At 43.0% G+C, this 20,965-nt stretch overlaps 1 protein-coding gene across 1 annotated transcript in view; it reads right to left on the reverse strand.

The window, feature by feature from the left end:
• MAN1B1 (mannosidase alpha class 1B member 1) overlaps window positions 1-20,965 on the reverse strand; it is a 245,232-nt gene that overhangs the window by 31,902 nt on the left and 192,365 nt on the right. The window contains exons 10-11 of the mRNA XM_033961549.1: window positions 17,497-17,617; window positions 2,992-3,189 (exon numbers count right to left, since the gene is read on the reverse strand). Coding sequence (XP_033817440.1) covers window positions 2,992-3,189; window positions 17,497-17,617 — 319 coding nt within the window. The remainder of the gene's footprint in view (window positions 1-2,991; window positions 3,190-17,496; window positions 17,618-20,965) is intronic.

Raw genomic sequence — 20,965 nt, forward strand, 5'->3', positions numbered from 1 at the left:
CTACATAATTAACCCCTTCCAGCACTAGCTGTGGGAGAGGTGTCGTCCTCCACTGAAGGATTGCGGTGCAACTTTGTGTGACAAGCACGTGCTGCAAAGGAAGCAGCTGCAGCTGACTTAATACCCAAAGAAGCCATCTCAAAAAGCTCTCTCAGAACCAGGTCTACTATGTAATCCTGAGAATCCTTCAGCATAACTCCTCCGTCACTGGAGAAGACAGTGCACTTGGTCACCTGAGCCACCACCGATTCCACCTTTGGCAGTTCAAAGAGCTACTGAAAAACTGGTGCCATAGAATAAACTTAGCCATGGTCTTAGCCAGCCTAAAGGAACTCTCCAGAGTCTCCCACTGCTCAGTAACCAGAGCTGTGAGATCTGGATGTGACAGAAAAAAGGATGTCCGAGTACTATGAGAATGACTCCTGATGGTACATTGAGACATGGAGGGCTGGACCTCAAAGTTCAGTTCCTCTGTGGCATCTACAGAAGAAAGAAAAAAAGTGTTGGATTTCTGCAACACCCAGTTCGCGGGTTGGAATGAAAGATCTGTTGTAATGATTCCAGAGTGGATGTAACAGAACTCAGAATTACACCTGGCCAGATCACATCAGCAATACACTGATAGCTCAGAAAAGGTACAAAATTAAAGAACAATTTCTAGATGGTTCTAACATTTGTGACTAAGCTCACACAAAATACTAGAAAAGCTTGAAAACAAAAATGTGTGAAAGAGGAGAGGGAAAGGTTGTTTAGCCTTGCTCAAAAATTCAATATCATACTGACAAGGTAAACACATCAGGACATTCCTCAAAATTCATACCCTCTCCCCCTTCTTATGGGCAATGTTATGGGCTCACAAGGAAGCACTTCTGCTAAGAGAAAAAAATAAAATAAAATAAAATTCTACCCCAGCAACCACTGATAAAACTAAATCTCGGCCACAAGGATGTTGGAAACCTCAGCAGGAAACAGCGCAAAACCAACAGCAAGAAGTCACAGGGGAGAGAGAGGAAAAAATTGTCCCATCTTTTGGTCCTTTTTAAGTGATTTATTTGACGGGTGTCTTTTTTCCTGTAATTTTGGCTAAAATACATGGCATGAAATCTGGGTGTACAAAGGGAGACCTGCCTTCCCCTTAGGGCAAATTAGGGCATGCAAAGAGAGACCTGCTTCCTGTGGGCATGGAATTGAAAGTATGAAAGGGAGATTGGATATGGGATTGGGGTATGCAAAGAGAGCCCTGCTTATCATGGGAATGGAGTACTGGGTCCAATATTGGTCGCCGTACCTTAAGAAGGACAAGGCGTTACTCGAGAGGGTTCAGAGGAGAGCGACGCGTCTGATAAAAGGGGATGGAAAACCTTTCATACGCTGAGAGATTGGAAAAACTGGGTCTCTTTTCCCTGGAGAAGAGGAGACTTAGAGGGGATATGATAGAGACTTATAAGATCATGAAGGGCATAGAGAGAGTAGAGAGGGACAGATTCTTCGAATAATAAAAGAAAAGGGCATTCAGAAAAGTTGAAAGGGGACAGCTTCAAAACGAATGCTAGGAAGTTTTTCTTTACCCAACGTGTGGTGGACACCTGGAATGTGTTTCCAGAGAGTGTAATAGGGTAGAGTACGGTACTGGGGTTCAAGAAAGGATTGGACAATTTCCTGCTGGAAAAGGGGATAGAGGGGTATAGATAGAGGATTACTGTACAGGTCCTGGACCTGTTTGGTCGCCGTGTGAGCGGACTGCTGGGCACGATGGACCTCAGGTCTGACCCAGCAGAGGCATTGCTTTTGTTCTTATGTTAAGGGTGTACAAAGGAAAACCTGCCTTACCCTCTGGATAGGATAAGACCTGCTTCTCATAGGCATGGGATCAGGGTATGCAAAAGGAAACCTGCCTTTCCCTCAGGTTGAAGGTATGCAAAGGGAGACCTGCTTCTCAAGTGCCCCTGGTCCTATGTAAGTCCCAGTCTTCTTGTTTCTGGGGTGTTTACCATCTCCTGCCTGGTCCTCTGCTGGAACTGGGGGAAGGAAAGGGAAGAGGCCCTGGATTTGATGGAGGTGATATGCTGTTGCGGACAAAGAAAAGACCAGGAAAGGGTTAAGCGTCTCTTTTCTGTATGGTGGTTACTTCCAAAGGGAGACCTGCCTTTAGTATAGATTAGGATGTGAAAAAGGAGCCCTGCCTTCTCTTGGATTGGTGATCAAGGCGTGTTATGGGAAAACTGTCTATCTTCACAATGCCTCACTTGGGGAAGGGCAGTCTCCTTTGTGTGTAGTGATTCTGTGTTGAGAGAAGGGCAGGTCTCCTTTATTACATACATGTAAATGTGGTGGTGGAGGAGGAAGCCTCTCTGTCTCTTTTCCTCAGTGATGTCTCTCGTTACAGGCCTAGGAGCTGATATTCCTTTTTTTTCTTTTGCTGCTTTTACTGAATCTGAATTTTTTTCTGTATTTTTAACTTATTTAATATTTATTTATTTAACGTCTTTCCCATAAGAAATTTGCACTGTGAAAATAAAACATTGTCATTGAATATGTATTTCCTATTTTTGACATCCAGGCCCACAGAAAAATTGTTTTGCAGCTGAGGCTCCTGAAGAGCCAACTTAGTAGAGGAAGACTCAGCAGTGGTCCTGGCTGTTTAAAAATCACCTTTTTTAAGAAAAAAAGAAGAAACATTTGAATTTTCAGAGTGAGCTACACAGCATGCTGGCGTGCACATTCTCAAGGGTAAAGCCTGTATTAAAGTCCTCTTCCCATCATATGTGCCCTGCTCCTCACTGTCTTAGGCTTCCTCTCTTTCTCATGTTCTCCGATCTGCGGTCTCAGGCCTTGGAATTCCCACTCTGCCGACTCCTCTGGATCTCTCGCATGCTTTTCTCTCAGTTTCTTAAATCTGCTCTAACATGCAAGAACTAAATTACAAATAAAAGAAAATAAAATGCATTTCCTGCTGAAGAAAAAAAAAAAAAAAAAAAGTAGAACATTTACCTTGACTTCCACGTCCTTGCTGTCCTTTGGCCCATGTAAATTGAAATGCACTATCTCTGGGCTCAGCCCAGTCTCAATTTGAGTGTACATTTGGTAGCATGTTTCCAAAAGGGCTTTGGCTAGATCCATGTGCTCAGCAGCTAACCCATTGTGAGCTCCCAGCGCAAGGGTTCCAGGCAAAAAGCAAACCAGATGATCCTACAGGAAAAAAACAACAACTTCGTTTGTCTGTTAAAGGGTAAAGGGTCATAGTTTTGATGACTGCCTTTCTGTAGTACATCCAATGTGGTTTACATTTATCATAAGTAAGCTGTTCCTAGTGTGCTCAGAATTAGAGAATGATGTGGGGGGAAAAATTGTCCCCGTAGACTCTGTCCCCGTCAACTCTGTCTGATCCCATCCACACAAATCTTGAATAGCTATTTTTTTTAAATCATTTTATTAAAGAAAAGGAACAATATGCTGTACAATTGTCATTTTAGAAATCACAAATATGGAAAAAGGATCAACAAACAAATCACCCCTCACAATATCCCCTCCACTATCAGGAAAACTGAATGCTACAGTTACAGAATGCTATAGAAAATTCATCCTAACAGAATACCTCAATCATACACACAGAACACCAATGACAAATACATAAGTGACCAAAAATGATAAATGTAAATTAAACCAAAATCCCAAGAAGCTACACCTTCCATATAGTACACCACCAAAGAAATAAAAAGATTCATTTTCTCCTATACTGTGCAAAATATAAAAATAACACAAGCCAGGGATGGTATTAGGCCAAGGAGTGCAATTAGCGCAACTGCCCCCTGGCTAGAGAAAGCCCTAAGCCTGCTGGAAGCTGAAGATGGCAAAGGCTAGTAGAAGGCTTTGGGATCCCTTCCCAATTTTCTGCCCTGGGCCCTAACCATGTCTAACACCATCATCGGCAGGATAAACATTTCAATTCTTATGTATTATAATCACAAAATAGAAAATAAAATTATTTTCTACCTTTTGTTGTCTGGTCATTAGTTAAATCATGTTGGTCTCAGACTCTGGTTTCTGTTTCTCTTCTGATAACTCGCTTGCCAGGGTCTCCTGCCCATTTGACATTTTCTTCTTTTTCCATGCTCAGCATCCATCTTCCATCTCCCATCTCTGTCCTCCCCTTCCCTTCCCTTCTCTCCCCAGGAGGTCTGGCATCTTTCCTTTTTTTCATCTTCATTCCCGCAGTCCAGCATTTCTCTAATGACCACTCTGCTCCCTCCTCCAATGACCCCCTGCATTCATCTCCTCCTCCTTTCAAGTAGTCTTCAGAAGACAATTAAAAAAATCATCTAATTTCAAAATTTATAATCAATTAATTTCCTTGACCCCCACATATTTTGTTTAACTAATTAACCTTTTGTAAACTGCATTGAACTCCATGGTTATGCAGTAAAGAAATACGATTTTATGTTATGTTATGTCCATGGGATCTGATAAGGCAGTACCCTTGCGCTCTTTGGGCCACTGGCGTTAGTGAAGCTTTCCTTCTGCTACTGATTCGCACCTAAGCGGGGCCAGGAAGCAGAGGGAAAGCTTCCAGCCACAGAAGGCAGCATGTTTACTTCACTCATGCTGCCAGCAGCCCGAAGAATGAAAGTGCAACTGAAGCAATGGATCCCACCATCCCCAGATCCACCATCTCTCCTTTTCTCAGCTACCCTTTCATCCAGCATCTCTCCCTCCTTTCCCACCACCCCAGGGTCTATCATCTCTCTTTCTCTTCCCAACTGCCCTCCTATATGGAATCTCTATCTCCCCTCACTGCACACCACCTCTTGGTTCCAACTTCTCTCCCTTTCTTTTCCCTCCCTCCATCCCATTGTCCACCATCTCTCTCCCTCTCCTGTTTTCAGACTCATTATTTCTTCCCCTCCATCTCACCCCTCAGCCTAGTATATGCCCCCCTCTTTGGACTCCACCCTGCCTCCCTCCATGACTTCTAATAGCTACAACAGGGCTCCCCCCCAAAGGACGGCATGCTTCCACTTTCTCACCACCATCAAATGGTGTCCCCTAGTCTCGCTTTAAAAACTAATTACTGCCTGCAGAGGATTGCCAGTGCATTTTCCATCTGTTTAGGGCCGCCCCAGACCAAAACAGGACGTTAGGTCAGAGGAAGGGTAGGACCACAGCAGAGGGAAAGTGCACCAGCAATTCTCCAGTCTGTAATTAGATTTTAAAGTGAGACTGGGAGGCGAATGGGCAGCACTAGCTCATGGGTACCGCAAGTCCAAATGGCTTCCCTCCCTCCCTGCTGATGGCACAAACCTTGCAGAGTGAGTCATTGAACATAGACTTGCTCAACGATGCTCATGGCCTTCCCTCTTCTGGGCTCCTCCTTATGACACAACTTCCTTTCTTCACGAAAAAAAGAAGTTGCATCATAAGGAGGAGCCCAGCAGAGGGAAGGCTGCGTGAGCACCATCCAGCAGCCCTGTGTGCCAGGAGCAGGGAGGGAGTGAAGCTGGCTGGAGCCGCCGGACTCACTATCGAGTGGGGTGGGCTGGAGCCACCAGACCCACAATAGTGGGATATTGGAAAGCTTTGGTGGGTGGTGTTCCACATGAGAACAAAGCTTTTTTACTGCTCCACGGAATGGTGAAAAAGTTTATTCCCATGCTGGTGGTGAACAGATGTAAGTTTTACCCATTCCTGCGGTCACCCGCGGTTAGCCGTGAAAAGGGTCACTGTGTCATTCTCTACTCAGAATCTTAAGTTTTGTGCCAGAGACAATGGAGAATTAGCTCAGGGTCACAAGGAGCAAGCTTTGCAGGTTCTCAACCCATTGCACTAACCATTATGCTACTCCACTAAAACAGGTAAATAGAGTGGTATAGAATGGATAGAAGTGAATTGATTATTTACTCTTTCAAAAATTATAATGACTAGGAGACACAAAGTTAAATGGAAAGAAAGATTAAGTTCTTACCTCAACAATCTTCTTTCTTGTAGATATGTCTAGTAGTTCTGAACACTAGAGTTATCCATTTGAACCTGCAAGTTGCTTGCAGAATAATATCAGTCATCTTTTCAACTCCGCCTCCTTCCCAGCTAGCTCTCCTGCCCCCTCAGTTTGTAGAAAAGCAGTTAAGCATCACTATAATGAAAGAAATAACCGAAAGGAGGGAAAATCCCCAACAATACACTTTTGTTCTCACTGTAACAAGTATACCAATTAACAGTGTTAAAACTGATACAAAAACTGTGTGCAACTAGCATTAACATTTATGGAACTTGTAGTTACTCAAGCGTTCAGCTCTCAGGCAGAAACTGAAACCCGATTTCTCTTCTTTTTTAATTAATTTTTTTTTTTTTTTTTAAGCTCAGCTTGGTTGAGACAGACACACACTGATATTACAACAGAAGATAGGTGATGCCCAACTAGACATCTACAAGAAAGATCATTGACATAAGAAACTAATCTTTCTTTCTAGTGCAATGTAAGTAGTTCTGAACATTAGGGATGTACCAGAGTAGTCCTCTGAGTCAAGGGGGGACTATTGAGCCTGCGTTTAACAAGAAGGACCCCAAAGCTGTGCCCTTCATGGCTGCCACATCCACTCTATAGAACCTGGTAAAGGTATGAAAATAATTTATCATTTAGCTGCTCTACAAATCTCCTGGGGAGAGACTGCCTGAGCCTTCACCAATGAGGTAACTACCCCTCTGGTGGAGTGTGCTTTAAACATGATCAGTGGCTGCTTACTACAGCCCACACATGGAGGAAATGGACATTTTAATCCATCTGGAGATAGAGGCCTTAGACGCAGACTTCCCTTTCTTAGCCTGATAGGTTAAAACAAAAGGATGATCCGAGACCTGAAACTCATTGGTAATGTCGAGGTAATAAAAAAGCACTCTCGACATCTAGCAAATGCAATATTTTATCCTTTTTCTTCGACCCCGTAGGCTGAAAGGTGAGCAAACGAGCTTCCTGATTGTGCATAAGGACAGCCCTGCTTTCGTAATCTTGAGAAATTGCTCCCTGCAAGAGAGCGCTTGTAACTCTGAGATCTGTCTCGCCAACATAATCATTACCAGGAACACCGTCTTCACCATAAGATCAAGAAGGGAAGCCTCTTTTAATGGCTCATATGGAGCCCTATGGAGTTTGCAAGATGGTATTAAGATTCTAGGATGGAACGGGAGATGCACCAGAGGGTGTAATTGAGAGTCTTTTTAAGGAATATGATGATGTCTGGATGAGAAACCAGAGACCTCACCCCCTCTACCCCCCCCTATCCCAAAGCTCAGAAACATGAAAGACCTGCTATCTGCACACTTACCAAAAGACTCTTCTGAAGGCCCTCTTGCAAAAATTCCAGGACTACTGAAATTGTGGCTTCAAAGGGTTTTGCATTGACTTTAGTATACCAGTACCGGAAAGTCTTCCAGGCCTTAGCATTGGCTGTCATCGTTGAGGGCTTTTTGACCCTAAGTAGAATGGAAACCACCTTCAAGTAACCCTTCCTTAGTAGGGTAGCCCACTCGCGAGCCAAGCAGTAAGCCCAAAGTGTTCTGGATTCTCGATGGGCACCGGACCTTGAGTCAGGAGATCTGCTTGGACCGTCAATCTGAGGTCTTCATCCCTTTGTAGATGAACTAGGTCCACACACCACAATCTGTGGGGTCAATCAGGCGCCACTGATTACCAACCCCAGATGACTCGCAATCTGTGAATGACTCAATCTAGCATGGGCCACGGGGGAAACACATACAAGAGCCCTTTCTTCAGCCATGGTTGGGTCCAACTCTGCGCTTCTGGGCTCATGTCTTCTGCTGTAAAAGTGATTCACCTTTGCATTTACTGCTGAGGACATCAGATCCATCAGTGGGTGCCCCCACCACCAGACAATGGCAACGAACGCTTTTAGGGACAGTGACCATTCCCCTGAGGCGAAAGTCTGCTGACTGAGATAGTCGGCCTGAACATTCTCCACTCTCACATGTGCAGCTGAGAGAGTCTGTAGATTAGCTTTTGCCCACTGAAAGAGGAGCTGGGCTACTAGGTGCAAAGGGTGCTTCTGGTGCCTCCTTACTGATTGATGTTAGCCACCACTGTTGCACTGTCCGAGAAGACCCTGACTGCTTTGCCTTTCAGGGACTTCTCCAGGACCTATAGCGCCAGCCAAATGGCTCTGAGTTCCAGGTGATTTATGGACCAGTTTTGCTGACCAACAACCCTAAATTGGATGTCCATTGCAATGGCCCTCCCCCCCCTCAACCATAAAGGCTGGCATCGGTCATCAGTATCTTCCAGAAGGAAATGTGAGCCCTTTGAGAGGGGAGCTATTTGCAACCACCACCACAAGCTGTTCCTGACTTCCGATGTCCATGGAAGCGGCTATTAAAGCAAGTTCATCTGAGGAGATCAGTAAAACAGAAGTGTGTCTTGAAGAGGTTTCAGAAGTGCCCTCGTTAAAGTACTACCGCTATGGCTGCCGCCATCGACCCCAGGACCTGCAGATAATGCCACAGGGTAGGAGCTGGCCTCAGTAGCAGGTCTGATATCTGCATCTGGAGCTTCTGTCTGCATGGCTATGGAAGAAAAACCTACAGCCACGTCAAAGGGAACTCCCAGGTACTCCAGGCGCTGGGCTAGTTCCAACTGACACTTCTTGAAGTTGTGGTACAGACAAAAACAAATCAAGGCAAGAAAGATGTTCTAATCAACCAGTATACAAGCTTTATTGTTAAAAAGTCCCAACGAGAATCCAAGTTTCATCATCAAACAATACCTTCATCAGCGGACGCTAAGAACATAAAAATAGACATATGTATATAAACAAAGCAATAAAAAAAAAACCAAAACCCAATTGTATTAACTAACTAAGCAATAAAATGTGTACGTGAAAGAGAAAATAAAGGAAATGCAAAACAACGGACCAAAGAACTCAAACATGTGCAGTCACAATGTAGCAATAAAATGGTGTGGATGAATATATGTTTACATTGCTATATATCATAAAACACAAAGTAACCGTGTCAAGATCAAAGTAAAACGGGAAAACAAAATAAACAAACATGCAGATAAATATGCAAATGAGCGTTGCATTTATTATGGAATCCACATGAAATAACTATATCAGAACCAATTCTTATGGTAAACCAAACATACATGGCCCTAGTTCTTCAATTAATGCCCTTAATTTTCTAATTAGAGATCTACTGTGTTCATCGCGTGCTTTTTTGAATTCTGTAATTTTCCTCTCCACCATCTCCCTCAGGGGGGCATTCCAGGTATCAACCATTCTCTCCGTGAAAAAGAATTTCCTAAATCTATCATCTCAAAACCTCAATTTATGCCCTCTAGTTTTACCATTTCCCCTTTTCTGATAAAGATTTGGTTCTATATTAATTCATGATATAAATTAAATACTTTTAAAACCAATAATAGGAAATTTTTTTCACTCAGAGAATAGTTAAGCACTGGAACAGATGTTGTGGAAAGAGCAGATAGGGTAGCTGGTTTTAAGAAAGGACTGGACAATTTCCTGGAGGAAAATTTCATAGTCTGTTATTGAGAAAGACATGGAGGAAGCCACTGCTTGCCCTGGATCGGTAGCATGGAGTATTGCTACTCCTTGGTTTTTGGCCAGGCACCAGTGACCTGGATTGGCCACCGTGAGAACAGGCTACTTGGCTTGATGGACCATTGGTCTGACCCAGTTAAGGCATGTTCTAGGCCAGAGACCTAGAGGTCTGCTCAGTTCTGTGCTTAGGTTACAACTACTGAGTCTCCATTGAAGCTCACTCTAGCCTATTCTAAAACATCCTAGCCGTCGAAGCCCTACCCAGCCCATCCTCAACTGAATGGCCATATATAGGACACAGACGGCAAGTCCACCCAGTTCCGGCCTTAGTACTTCAATAAATATCCATTATTTTCTTATTAGAGCTCCTCTGTGTTCATGCCACACTTTTTTTAAACTCTGTCACTGGTTTTCTCTCCACTACCTCCCCTCAGGAGGGCATTCCAGGCATTAACTACTCTCTCTGTAAAGAATTTCCTAAAATTACTTTTACGTCTACCACCTCTCATACTCAAATTATGCTCTCTGATTTTACCATTTTCCTTTCTCTGGAAAAGATTTTGTTCTATGCTAATACCTTTCAAGTATTTGAACATCTGAATCATTATCTCCCTCCTGTCCTCTAGAGCAGGTCCTCTAAACCTTTTGAACCCGCAGCACACTAAACTCAGGGCCGTGGCTGGAGGGCATCTGGAAATGCAAAACATCATCACGTCGATGTCCACGCATGCACGAAGACCCTTCAGACGGGGCCCTGAGCCTGCTATTACTACGCTGATGAGGGTGAGCTGGAGGAGAAGTGCAGAGGAGAGGCACGTCCTGTAAGTAGTCAGCTGGCACCTCTCTTCCTGGCTGGTGACTCATGGCACACCTAGAATTTTGCTGCAGCACACAGTTTGTGATACACTGCTCTAGAGTATACATGTTTAGAGCTTCCAGTCTCTCTTCATACGTCTTTTGGCGCAAATCCCCTAGCATTTTCATTGCCTTTCACTGGATTGCTTCAAATCTTCTTATATCCTTTGCCAAATATGGTCTCTAAAATTGAACAAAAACAACAAAGAAAGACAAGGGGGATGTCTTAAACTACCAATAAGTCTTTATCAAAAGAATAAATCCCTTATTCAAAACAATAAGTCTCAACAAGGATCCTAGTTTCGGCGTTTAGAAGACGCCTTCCTCAGGGGACACTTTGCTGAAGATGATGCAAATACAGAATAACTGCATGAGCAGAAAAATCTGTGCTGAGCTGATCGCTGTTTTGCCTGCTTGTTCTAAAATTGACCACAATATTCCAAGTGGGGCCTCACCAATGACCTGTAGAGGGGCATCAACACCTTCCTTCTTCTACTGGTTACGCTCTCTATACAGCCTAGCATCATTCTGGCTATAGCCACCTTCTTGTCACACTATCACTCCAAGGTCCCTTTCCCCATCTGTGCATATCAGCCTCTCATCTCCCAGCATATGCAGCTCCCTCGGATTTCTAATCCCCAAATGCATCACTCTGCACTTCTTTGCATTGAATTTTAGCCTGGTGTCATCAAGAAGGCTTTAGGTACACAGGAGGATGGGGAAATACATGGAAAGACAAGAGGCTATATTGTAATGATGGGCTACATCTTACTATAAAACCCAAAAGTCCAACAGGACCAGAACCCACGGGTTCAAGAACAAACAAAGCAGAGTGGGAATGGACAATGAACACTCCAAGAGCAAAAAATTGTAAAAACAATCTTGTTTATTCCAAAACAAAAGAATGAACATCAACTGTGGACCCGACACCCTACTGTGTTTTGGCGATGCAAGCCACCTGCATCAGGAGTCACTAGCATAAAAACATAATAAAAACATTGAGTTACAAAGTATAACAGCAAATAAATAATGAACTGTACCCATATGAATACTGCAAAAAAGAAAAGATACCACCGGAGGACCAAAACAAAAAAATGAAAATAGAAGAAAATATCTATCTATCTATCTATATAATAATGAAATAAAAATTATCAAGATTTCAACAAAGAAGGTACAACCAACCTGAGATGTAGTATTACGGTGAACAAAGTCCTTTGTAGTTACGAGGCTAAACAATAAAAAATAAAATAAAAATACAGAACAAATTTCAAATGACAATCTGACAATAAGACCAAATAAACAGCAAACAAACCCAAACCCATAGGGGCTCTTTTACTAAGGTGCGCTAGCGTTTTTAGCACACACAGATTAGCGCGCGCTAACCCCACACTACGCGGCTAGAATTAACGCCAGCTCAATGCTGGCATTAGCATCTAGCGCGCACAGCATTGTAGCGTGCGCTATTCTGTGTGTTAAAGCCCTAACGCAGCTTAGTAAATTAACCCCCATCCGCATAGCCTAAGATGAGTACTATTCTACTCAAAGTATTTTTCTATTTGAAAGTATTTAAAGCAGAAAAAAATATACCTAAAATATTTATAAAGTATTATGAGACCAATGACAACTTTGGTGCTGATTGGTTGTATGAGAAAAGTTTGATTCATACAAGCTGCACCGCTGAGGGCTGTTAGTTATGTATCTTAAGACTTTTTTGTTTTGACATTAATTACTTCTATAAAGCAACCTGAAACACCGTCATCCCTTCTTTCTCTTTCCCCCTGCTTCTGGAACTGTCTATGCCACTTTGAGTCCAACGTTAGAGATTGTGCTTAGGCTCTCCCACCCATCTCTGGCTTCACATTACATTTATACACCCACTAATGACCCTCATCTATCCTCCAGCTAACACACACAAGCAAATATCACCACCAATTATCACTCCTCCAATCAAACCTCTCACCAATCAACCCTCCTGAATATCACCTATTCACCCTTTCCTTACACTTGAAGGTAATTTGGTTTAGTGGTAGAGCCTCTGCCTCAGTATCCAAAGGTTGTGATATCAAACCCCAGCATGTCACTAAACCCACCACTAACCCCCACCTTGAACAGGGATCCACAATAACATAATACATAAATTTCAATCTTCCTCATTACTCCTAAGTCAAAGTAACCCCTCTACCACAACTACCCTCCCTACCTTACAATATACCACCTGACTCTTCCTCCAGAATAATCCTCAATCAACCCGATCTTCCTCACCTCAGGTACCTTTGCCTTCCTAGTCTGTGGCTTCACTTCACCTTCTCTTGTTCCTAACCTTATCTAACCTCTTCTTCTGCCCCAAACCACTGGATTCCTCAAATCCACATGGTCCACTTCATAAATTCACCACCTCATTCAACCCTCCCCACATTGTATGACCACATTTCGCCTATGCCACACACTCTCCTACTCACTGCTAGGGAAATCAACCCTAATCCTGGCCCTCCTAGTCAACTCTCACCCTACTCAAACAGATCACACTACAACATCTCCAATCTTATTTCTGTTCCTCTCCCCTCCTTTTCTACCTTTCTCAGACACCCTCTGGAATGCCCGCTCTATCTCCAACAAAACCGCTTATACTTATGACCTCTATTTTTCATTCTTTCCACCTGCTTGTGCACCCAGATACCCCGAGGGCTCTTAGGGGCACATTCAGCCTGCACGTAAGCCTCTGAAAAGTTAGGAAAGGGAAGCATGCTCCCAGGGGAACAGACCCTGAGCTCTGAGGTGGCACAAGGCAGGCTGGCTCCACAGGTCCACCCAAAGCTTGCCATATGAAGCTACATTCCTGCTCCATGAAAACTGCTTCTTTTCTCAGGCAGAAAACCCCTGAATAAGGGGTCTCAGGGCACCGAAGCCACCGAAAGGGTCAAAATTGCATAAAAAATAAGAAAAATAAGCAGAAATCAGAAACACTTCTGCAAGGGTCGCTTTCAGAAAGAAAAAACTGAAGGGGGCTCAGTGTTGCTCTGCTATGTGGGAGAAGCTGAAAGCAATGAGTGTCTTTCTGCAAGACTTGGTTCATGGGTACACATTGAACACCTATCGTGCAGACTCTGGAGTGGATGTAAAAGAAATTGATTTATGGTAAAAAGAGATAGAAAAGAGCTACCATTGTTGCGAAGCCTTCGCTGACTCCCAATAATAATACACTATCGATTAAACTGTCCCGGAGATTCATCACTACCTGCTGGGCCGATGGACGTCTTTGTGGAGCGTAGTGCCTGAACTCAACTACCGGCAGGAGGATGCACGCTGACTGAGGCGTGTGGTCACTCCATTCAGGACACCACCCTATCCCCGGAGGAGTGGAGTCCACCAGTACGTCCTGAGGCGACAGAGATGCAGTTGGAGGCGGGGCCGGCCCGAGACGTTTCCCTGATGCACCTCCAAAGTGGGGAATCCAAATCTGAGCGGTCCCAGGAGAAAATTCCAACATTGTCGGTGGGGAAAGTGGATACAACACACGGTGAGGAGGCTATAAAGATTTCAATGCCAGCTGCTGCTCAAGGAAATGTGATTGCGGGGGAGCTCAGGATGGAAGTTGCTCCTCTGCAGAGACCTAAAGTCTTCACTATAGAAACGATATGGGAGGCTATATCAAATCTTCAGTCTTCTTTGGGCAATCAAATGCAGCAATTATCTAACCAGTGTACATCAGTGCTATCTGAACACTTGGAATTAAAAGAACAAAATCTCAAGCCTGGAAAGCAAGTTGTTAGACTGTGATACCAAGCTGAAATCTTTGGAGGCACAATCCCTAGTTTGGATTAAAGACAGTGGAAATTTGCATTTCAAGTATGAAATGCTAGAAAATGGAGTCAGAAGGTGTAACCTTAGGGTTATAAATGTCTCCAAAGCAGTGTCTATTTCTGCATTGGATATGTTTAAAAGATATTTTTAAAAAATTTTGAAAGTACCTGAGACATCATATACGCCTATATCCAAAATCTATTACCTGCCTAATAAGGTAAAATCTCAGAGTCCTAATCAGCAGAATCTTTCTGCTGATAGTTTGGACTTGACTAATTTCCTGGAGAGGTCGGAAATGGATGTCCACCTACCAGCAACATTACTTGTTTCTTTTGCTATTGATTCTGATAAGGAATGGTTGCTAAAAACTTTTTTTCAGATATAGAGAGGTTTCCTTTATGACTTATAAAGTGAGAATGTACCCAGATGTATCTAGGGCTACCCAGAAAAGGAGAAAACAGTTTTTGCTTTTAAGACTGCAGGCCTTGCAGTTAGGAGCGACTTTCGTTCTGCGCTACCCTTGCAAATGTGTATTAGTATATCAGCAGAATAGATATGTTTTTTATGAGCCGCAGCAATTATCTAAGTTTATTGTTACTCAATGTCAGATAACATCATCACCGTGAGGATTGAATCCAATAATTCTGCTCAATGATAAAAGGTTCTGGGACTATCAAGTCGAGTCTTTAGTTTCCTTTTCTCTTTAGTTACCCTTATGATGTTTCTCAGTCAATTCTTTTAGCTCTGTTCTGTCATTGTGGACTAACCATACTTTGATAAGTTGTTGTTATCCTAAAAGTAGGGATCATCTGTTTTTGACCCTTTACGATGAAATTGTTTCAGTTCATCGTATTTTTTCTTTTTGACCGATATTATTGTCAAATGTTTGAAAATTACAAATAAAGAATAAAAAAAATAAAAAAAATTAAACTGTGCGCAACATATTATATGGTTATGCCCCAGAATATATGATTAATCTTATACTAAGCCAATTAACTGCTCTCTCAGTTCAAAAAATCCTTGTGTCTTACAATATCCATCATTTAAAGCATAAAATTTAAATTATTTATTCAGAAGGCTTTGTTCTTCAATCTGCTTGATGCAGGAAATCTTTCCCAAAACTAAGAATGAAAAATTAGGTTCTTACCTTTGCTAATCTTCTTTCTTATAAATCCTCCCTTTATTCCAGGACCAGTGGTTTTTATGCATCTTTAGCAGCCAAGCACTGTAGAAAGCTTCAAATGATTCAAGTCTTAACTCCTCCCTCTGCTAGCATATCCGGGATCATGCCCTTTGGACCCCAGTAAGTCTTCAAGCAACCAGGAACATCTACAGAAGAGAGAGAGGGCAATGGGGAACTCCCCTCCAAACAAATCAATTCTGCTCATATCAACATATGCAAAACAGCAACAATGAAAACTAGAAAACAGGTTATGAAACATTAGAACCTAAATGACAAAACTAGTGCTATAGGGAGAGAGAGCCTGCACTGTCAGAAGGGGGCATTAAGCCAGGGACCTCCTCAAAATTTAGTGCTAGATCCAGTTAGATGGCACTCTTATAAAGGCTGGTCCAAAACATAAATCCAGTTTACCAGTTACTTTCAAGCAGGAAATCAGCAAATCAGATAAACATAGGGTGGATTCTCGGAATAAAGGGAGGCTTTATAAGAAAGAAGATTAGCAAAGGTGAGAACCTAATTTTTTGTTCTTGTAAAATTCCCCTTTATTCCAGGACCAGTGGGATGTAACAGAAAAGTCCCAAAAACATCAGGGTGGGATTGATGAGCTCACTGCTAACACAAAGGGACCAAAAGCGGCATCCAGCTTGGCCGCCACATCAATCCTGTAAAACTTGGTGAAGGTGTGCACGGAGAACCACGTAGCAGCCCTGCAAATCTCAACCAGATACACCACCGAAGACTCAGCCCAGGAGGAGGAAACCTTTCTGATAGAATGAGCCCGCACCCCGAGGTGGAGCTCCTTTCCTGCCACTACATAAGCTGCAGAAATGGTTGCTCAAATCCATTTCAAAATGGTAGCCTTAGAGGCAGGCTTGCCTTTGTGGGCAGGATCCCCCCAGAACAAACAGGTGGTCCAAGACACGAAACTTGGTGAGCTCCAAATACTGCAGCAAAAGCTTGCGCACATCCAGAGACCGTAGCACTCGGTCCTGGGCCTTTAAATTGGAAGGAGTAAATGACAGATGTCAAACTTCCTGATTCACATGGAAGACAGAAACCACTTTCAGAGGACGGAAGGAACTGTATGTAAAAGCACCTCGGTATCTGTAGTACGCAAAAAGGATTCCAACAAGAAAGAATTGACATTACAGTCACAAGGAATACCGTCTTGATAGAGAGGTCCATCATGGATGCCTGCCCCAGACGCTCATAAGGCGAGCGAGCCAGGGAGCGGAGACCAGATTCAGATTCCATGTCAGACAAGGGAGGCGCAAAGGAGGCCTCACACAAACCGCGCCCCAAAGAAAAAGGACCACATCCGGATGAACCGCCTAAGATCCCCTCAAGGCAGGATACACCTGCAATCTAAACCCGTACAGAAGCCACTGCAAGGCCAAACTTTGGGCTGTTTAAGTCACTATATGGCAAATGTCTGTTCACAACAGGTCAGGTTTAGAGGTATCCTTGGGATGAAGTTTAAAGTTACAAGGTATGGTGAAATTCAGCTTCTCTCCATACAACATGTGTTTATGTTTATTCAGTGAGTGGTTGAAGACCAGGCTTAACTTTATTGCAGCTAAATCTAATCTTAAATGATTGGCTGAATACTTATTTCATCAGAACTAAGAACCATCTTTTTTTTTTTTTTTAAAGCCCTCTTCAGTTTGTACAAAAGCAATTGTAATTTTTTGAGGCTTCATCGGTGGTGATGGGGTCAAAAAGAAGATGAAAAAAAATGCTAAGGAAAATAGGATGATAATTGCCATAATCTCAATGAATACCTGTGAGTGTCCTCTACAGCAGTGATTTTCAACCTAGTCCTCAGGGACTACCTGGTCAGTAATGTTTTTGAGATATGGTACAATGAATATGCATGAGAGATAGTTGTATGCAATGAAGTGCTAGCTAATACATCTCATGCACATTCATTGTGGATATCCTAAAAACATCACTGGCAAGGTGGTCCCTGAGAACTGAGTTAAAAACTACTGCTCTACAGAACCTCTCTAGAAAAAACACACCTTGGTGTCTCTTTAACAAAGAGGGAATCTAAGCCTCAAACCTCCCTAACTCCTCAAAGATACTGTTACTTACCATTTTGGCACTGAAACGGTTATGAGCAAGTTCACCCACAAAGGTCAGTTTCTTAGGAATGGATTTCCGGAGCAGGTTCTTTTTCACGCCCTCTATTGCTTGCATGTAATCTTCTAGCAGTCTGTAAAGTAAGATCATTTGCCCCAAATTTAATACAGCATTTGCAAATGTACAGAATTGCCATTGTGGCAAGAATAGCTTAATGGTAAAACAAGTAAGATTACACAACTTCCTCTGACTTCTTAAGGTTCTGGATGTCATATAATATAACAGACATAAGAACAAAAAAAATTGCCATACTGGGGCAGACCAAAGATCCATCAAGCCCAGTATCCTGTTTCCAACAGTGGCCAAATAAGGTCCCAAGTACTTAGTTATATTCCAAGTAGTAACACAGATTTTATGCTGCTTATCCTTAGAATAAGCAGTGGATTTCCCCAAGCCATCTCAATAGTGGCCTATGGACTTCCCTTTTAAGAATTTATCCAAACCTTTTTTAAACCCTGCTTTCACCACATTCTCCGGAAATGAATTCCAGAGTTTAATTACACTTGTGAAGAAATATGTTTTTCCATTTACTTTTAAATCTACTACTTAGTACAATGTTCTCCCTAGAGCCTTTTAGCCGGGCGCTCTGCCCGGCTAATTTAGATGACCGCCCGGCTGTCATCTCAGTCGCAAATCCTGCTACTGCCACTCAAACATTAAAAAAACAAAACAAAAAAAAAAACCAACAATAACAAAAAAAAAAAAAAAAAACCCTCTCACTGGTTTGGGGATTCCCCGGCTGACTCAGCACAGCCTGAAGAGTCGTCAGAAGTTCAACGTTTTGCCTCCTGCCTTAGCCTGACTTTTTAATATTGCAGAGCGGCGCACAGACGGTGTACTGTGGCTTCGATCCCACAGCCGACTCTGATTCTACAGCTGACTCCTTACACGTGGGCGCTTTCAGCATGCAGGCCACCACACCATTGCACTCATCGGCAGGGCCACCGCATGCATTGGAGACCCCAGCGAACAGATAGGCTTACATGAGCCACTTTCACTTGAGCAACTTGTGCAGAACATGCGCGGGCTGCGTGAGTTTGCAGCGTGTGTGCTTTTGTGTGGGGGAAAGGCGCGTGGCAGTCTGAGTATCCTGAACAACTCTGCCTGATATGAGGAACGTAGAGCCGTGGAGTTTCTGGCCTCGGTGGGTCGCCATTTTTGCATGGGCACCCTGCTAAGCCAGCATAGTGTGCAGTCTCGCCTACAGAGCCCCGAGGGCATGAGCCTAAGGCGGGAGGATAGGGAAGTGAGGAGGGAAGCTTACAACTTGCTGCTTTTACTTGCTTCGGGCCTTCCTTACTGCCGGGTCCTGCCTACTTTCTGTTTCCGTGAAGGCAGGACCTGGCAGCGAGGAAGGCCTGAAGCAAGCAAGAGCAGCTAGTTGTAAGCTTCCCTCCTCACTTCCCTATCTCCCGCCTTAGCCTGTAACGAATTGTGAATGCTGCGCTGCGGGGGGGGGAGAGGGGGAGAAATGCTGCACTCAGTGCACTGTAGCCAATTGGAGGGAGGGAGAGAAACAGAAATGCTGCTGCTGGCACTGCAGGGGGGGGGAAAGAAATGCTGCAGGGGGGAGGGGGGAAGAAATGCTCAGTGTGGCCAAGTGGAGGGGGGAGATAAATGCTGCTGCAGCACCCAATGGAGGGAAGAGAAATGCTGCTGCACCCAACTAGGAGAGAGAGAGAAGGAGGGAGGGATGGAGAAGGAAGACCAGGGAAGGGAGAGGAGAGGAAAGAGAGATTCCAAGACCATGGGAGGGAAAGGAAAGGAGATACCAGACCATGGAGGGGAAGGGAGTGATGTCAGGGAATATAAGGGGGGGGGAAGAGACAGATGCCAGACCAGGGGGAAGGATGGAAGGAGAGGAGAGAGATGTCAGGGCATGGGGGATGGAAGGGAAACTAAGGAGACAATTGCCAGACCACAGGGAAAGGAAGGAATAGAGGTGCAAGAGAAAAGAGAGAGATGCCAGACCATGGGGTGGAGTGGGAAGGAAGGAAAGGAGAAGAGATATGCCAGAGCATAGTGGAGGGGGTGGAGACAGAAAAATGGAGACGGGGTAAAGCTGAAATGAATCATGTATGAAGGAGAAAGGGCACAGGATATACAGTTTATTGAAGGACATAAAAAGAGGGAACATGCCGTATGGAAGAGAGAGAGGGTGAACAGTAGATGGAAGGGGTGGGTAGAGAGAGGGCAGAGGCTGGGTGGAAGGGGCAAAGAGAGAGTGCAGATAGATGTTGCATGGCAGGGATAAAGGACAAACGCTGTATAGAAAGAAGAGAGTGAAGAGAAGATGAAGCAGAAACGACAAAAGGTAGAAATCTTTTTTGTTGCTTTACGTATTGATAAAAGTTTATAATAGGAAATGGAAATAAAGCCATTTTTATGGGGACTAAATACCCTTTCCTCAGGTCAGGACAGGATACCATAATAATAGTATACTGTACTGTCTTGAAGAAAGATTTGGCCTCTGAAAGCTAATTGAAAAATGGATTAGTCCAATAAAATGGTATTTTCTTATTTCTCATTATTTGTTTTACTTCTATTTGTTAATTTGTAAAGTGGTGATTATGTATCAGTTTTTTTCAAATTTACATCTACTGTCTATATTTTGCACAGTATTAGGGGACATGTGTCACTGTTTCTGTGGTGTTGCATTGTATGCAGAGTCTGATTTCTTGAAGTTTTCAGATTAACTTTTGTCTACATATTTCTATTTTTTGTTTGGGATTATTCCATATTGGGCGAGCGTGTTTCTGTGTTCTTTGTGTATGAAAAGGGCATGGTTTTCTGTTAGCATTGACTGTACAAAATCAATTGCCTGTGCAGGATTAGGCTTGTTTAGATTTATAATTCGTGTGTTGGTGTTCTAGTGCTCACTGCAGTGTTTAAGATGCTGCCTTTTCCTAGGTGCACCCTTGTTGTGTGACTCATGGATTATTATTTTTTTTTATTTTTTTAATTTTTATTTATAAAATTTTCATTCTTACAATAAATGAATAGCATAATATTTAGTTTATAATAATTATAGTTGTATGTACAATATCATATCATATATATTGAATCCCTTTCCCCTGTTATTTGTTTTTTCATTTTTCCTCATATTAATTTCTATATTTCCCTCCCTAACCCTATATTATTATTATCAATGTGTTAAGATATCTGATCTTTAGAATATTTTGTCAATGGATCCCATATTTTCTTAAAATTTTTTATATTTCCTTGTTGTAATGCCAATATTTTCTCCATTTTGTAAATGTGACACACCGAGTTCCACCAGAATGTATAATTTAGCTTGGTATAATCCTTCCAATTTTGTGTGATTTGCTGCATGGCAACTCCTGTCAATATTAAAAGCAATTTGTTATTGTTTGCTGATATTGGACTTTGTGTTCTCATTGCAGTACCAAATAATATGGTA

The sequence above is a fragment of the Geotrypetes seraphini genome, chromosome 10 (genome assembly GCF_902459505.1).
Source record: "Geotrypetes seraphini chromosome 10, aGeoSer1.1, whole genome shotgun sequence".
In the NCBI taxonomy this organism is placed as follows: Eukaryota; Metazoa; Chordata; class Amphibia; order Gymnophiona; family Dermophiidae; genus Geotrypetes; species Geotrypetes seraphini.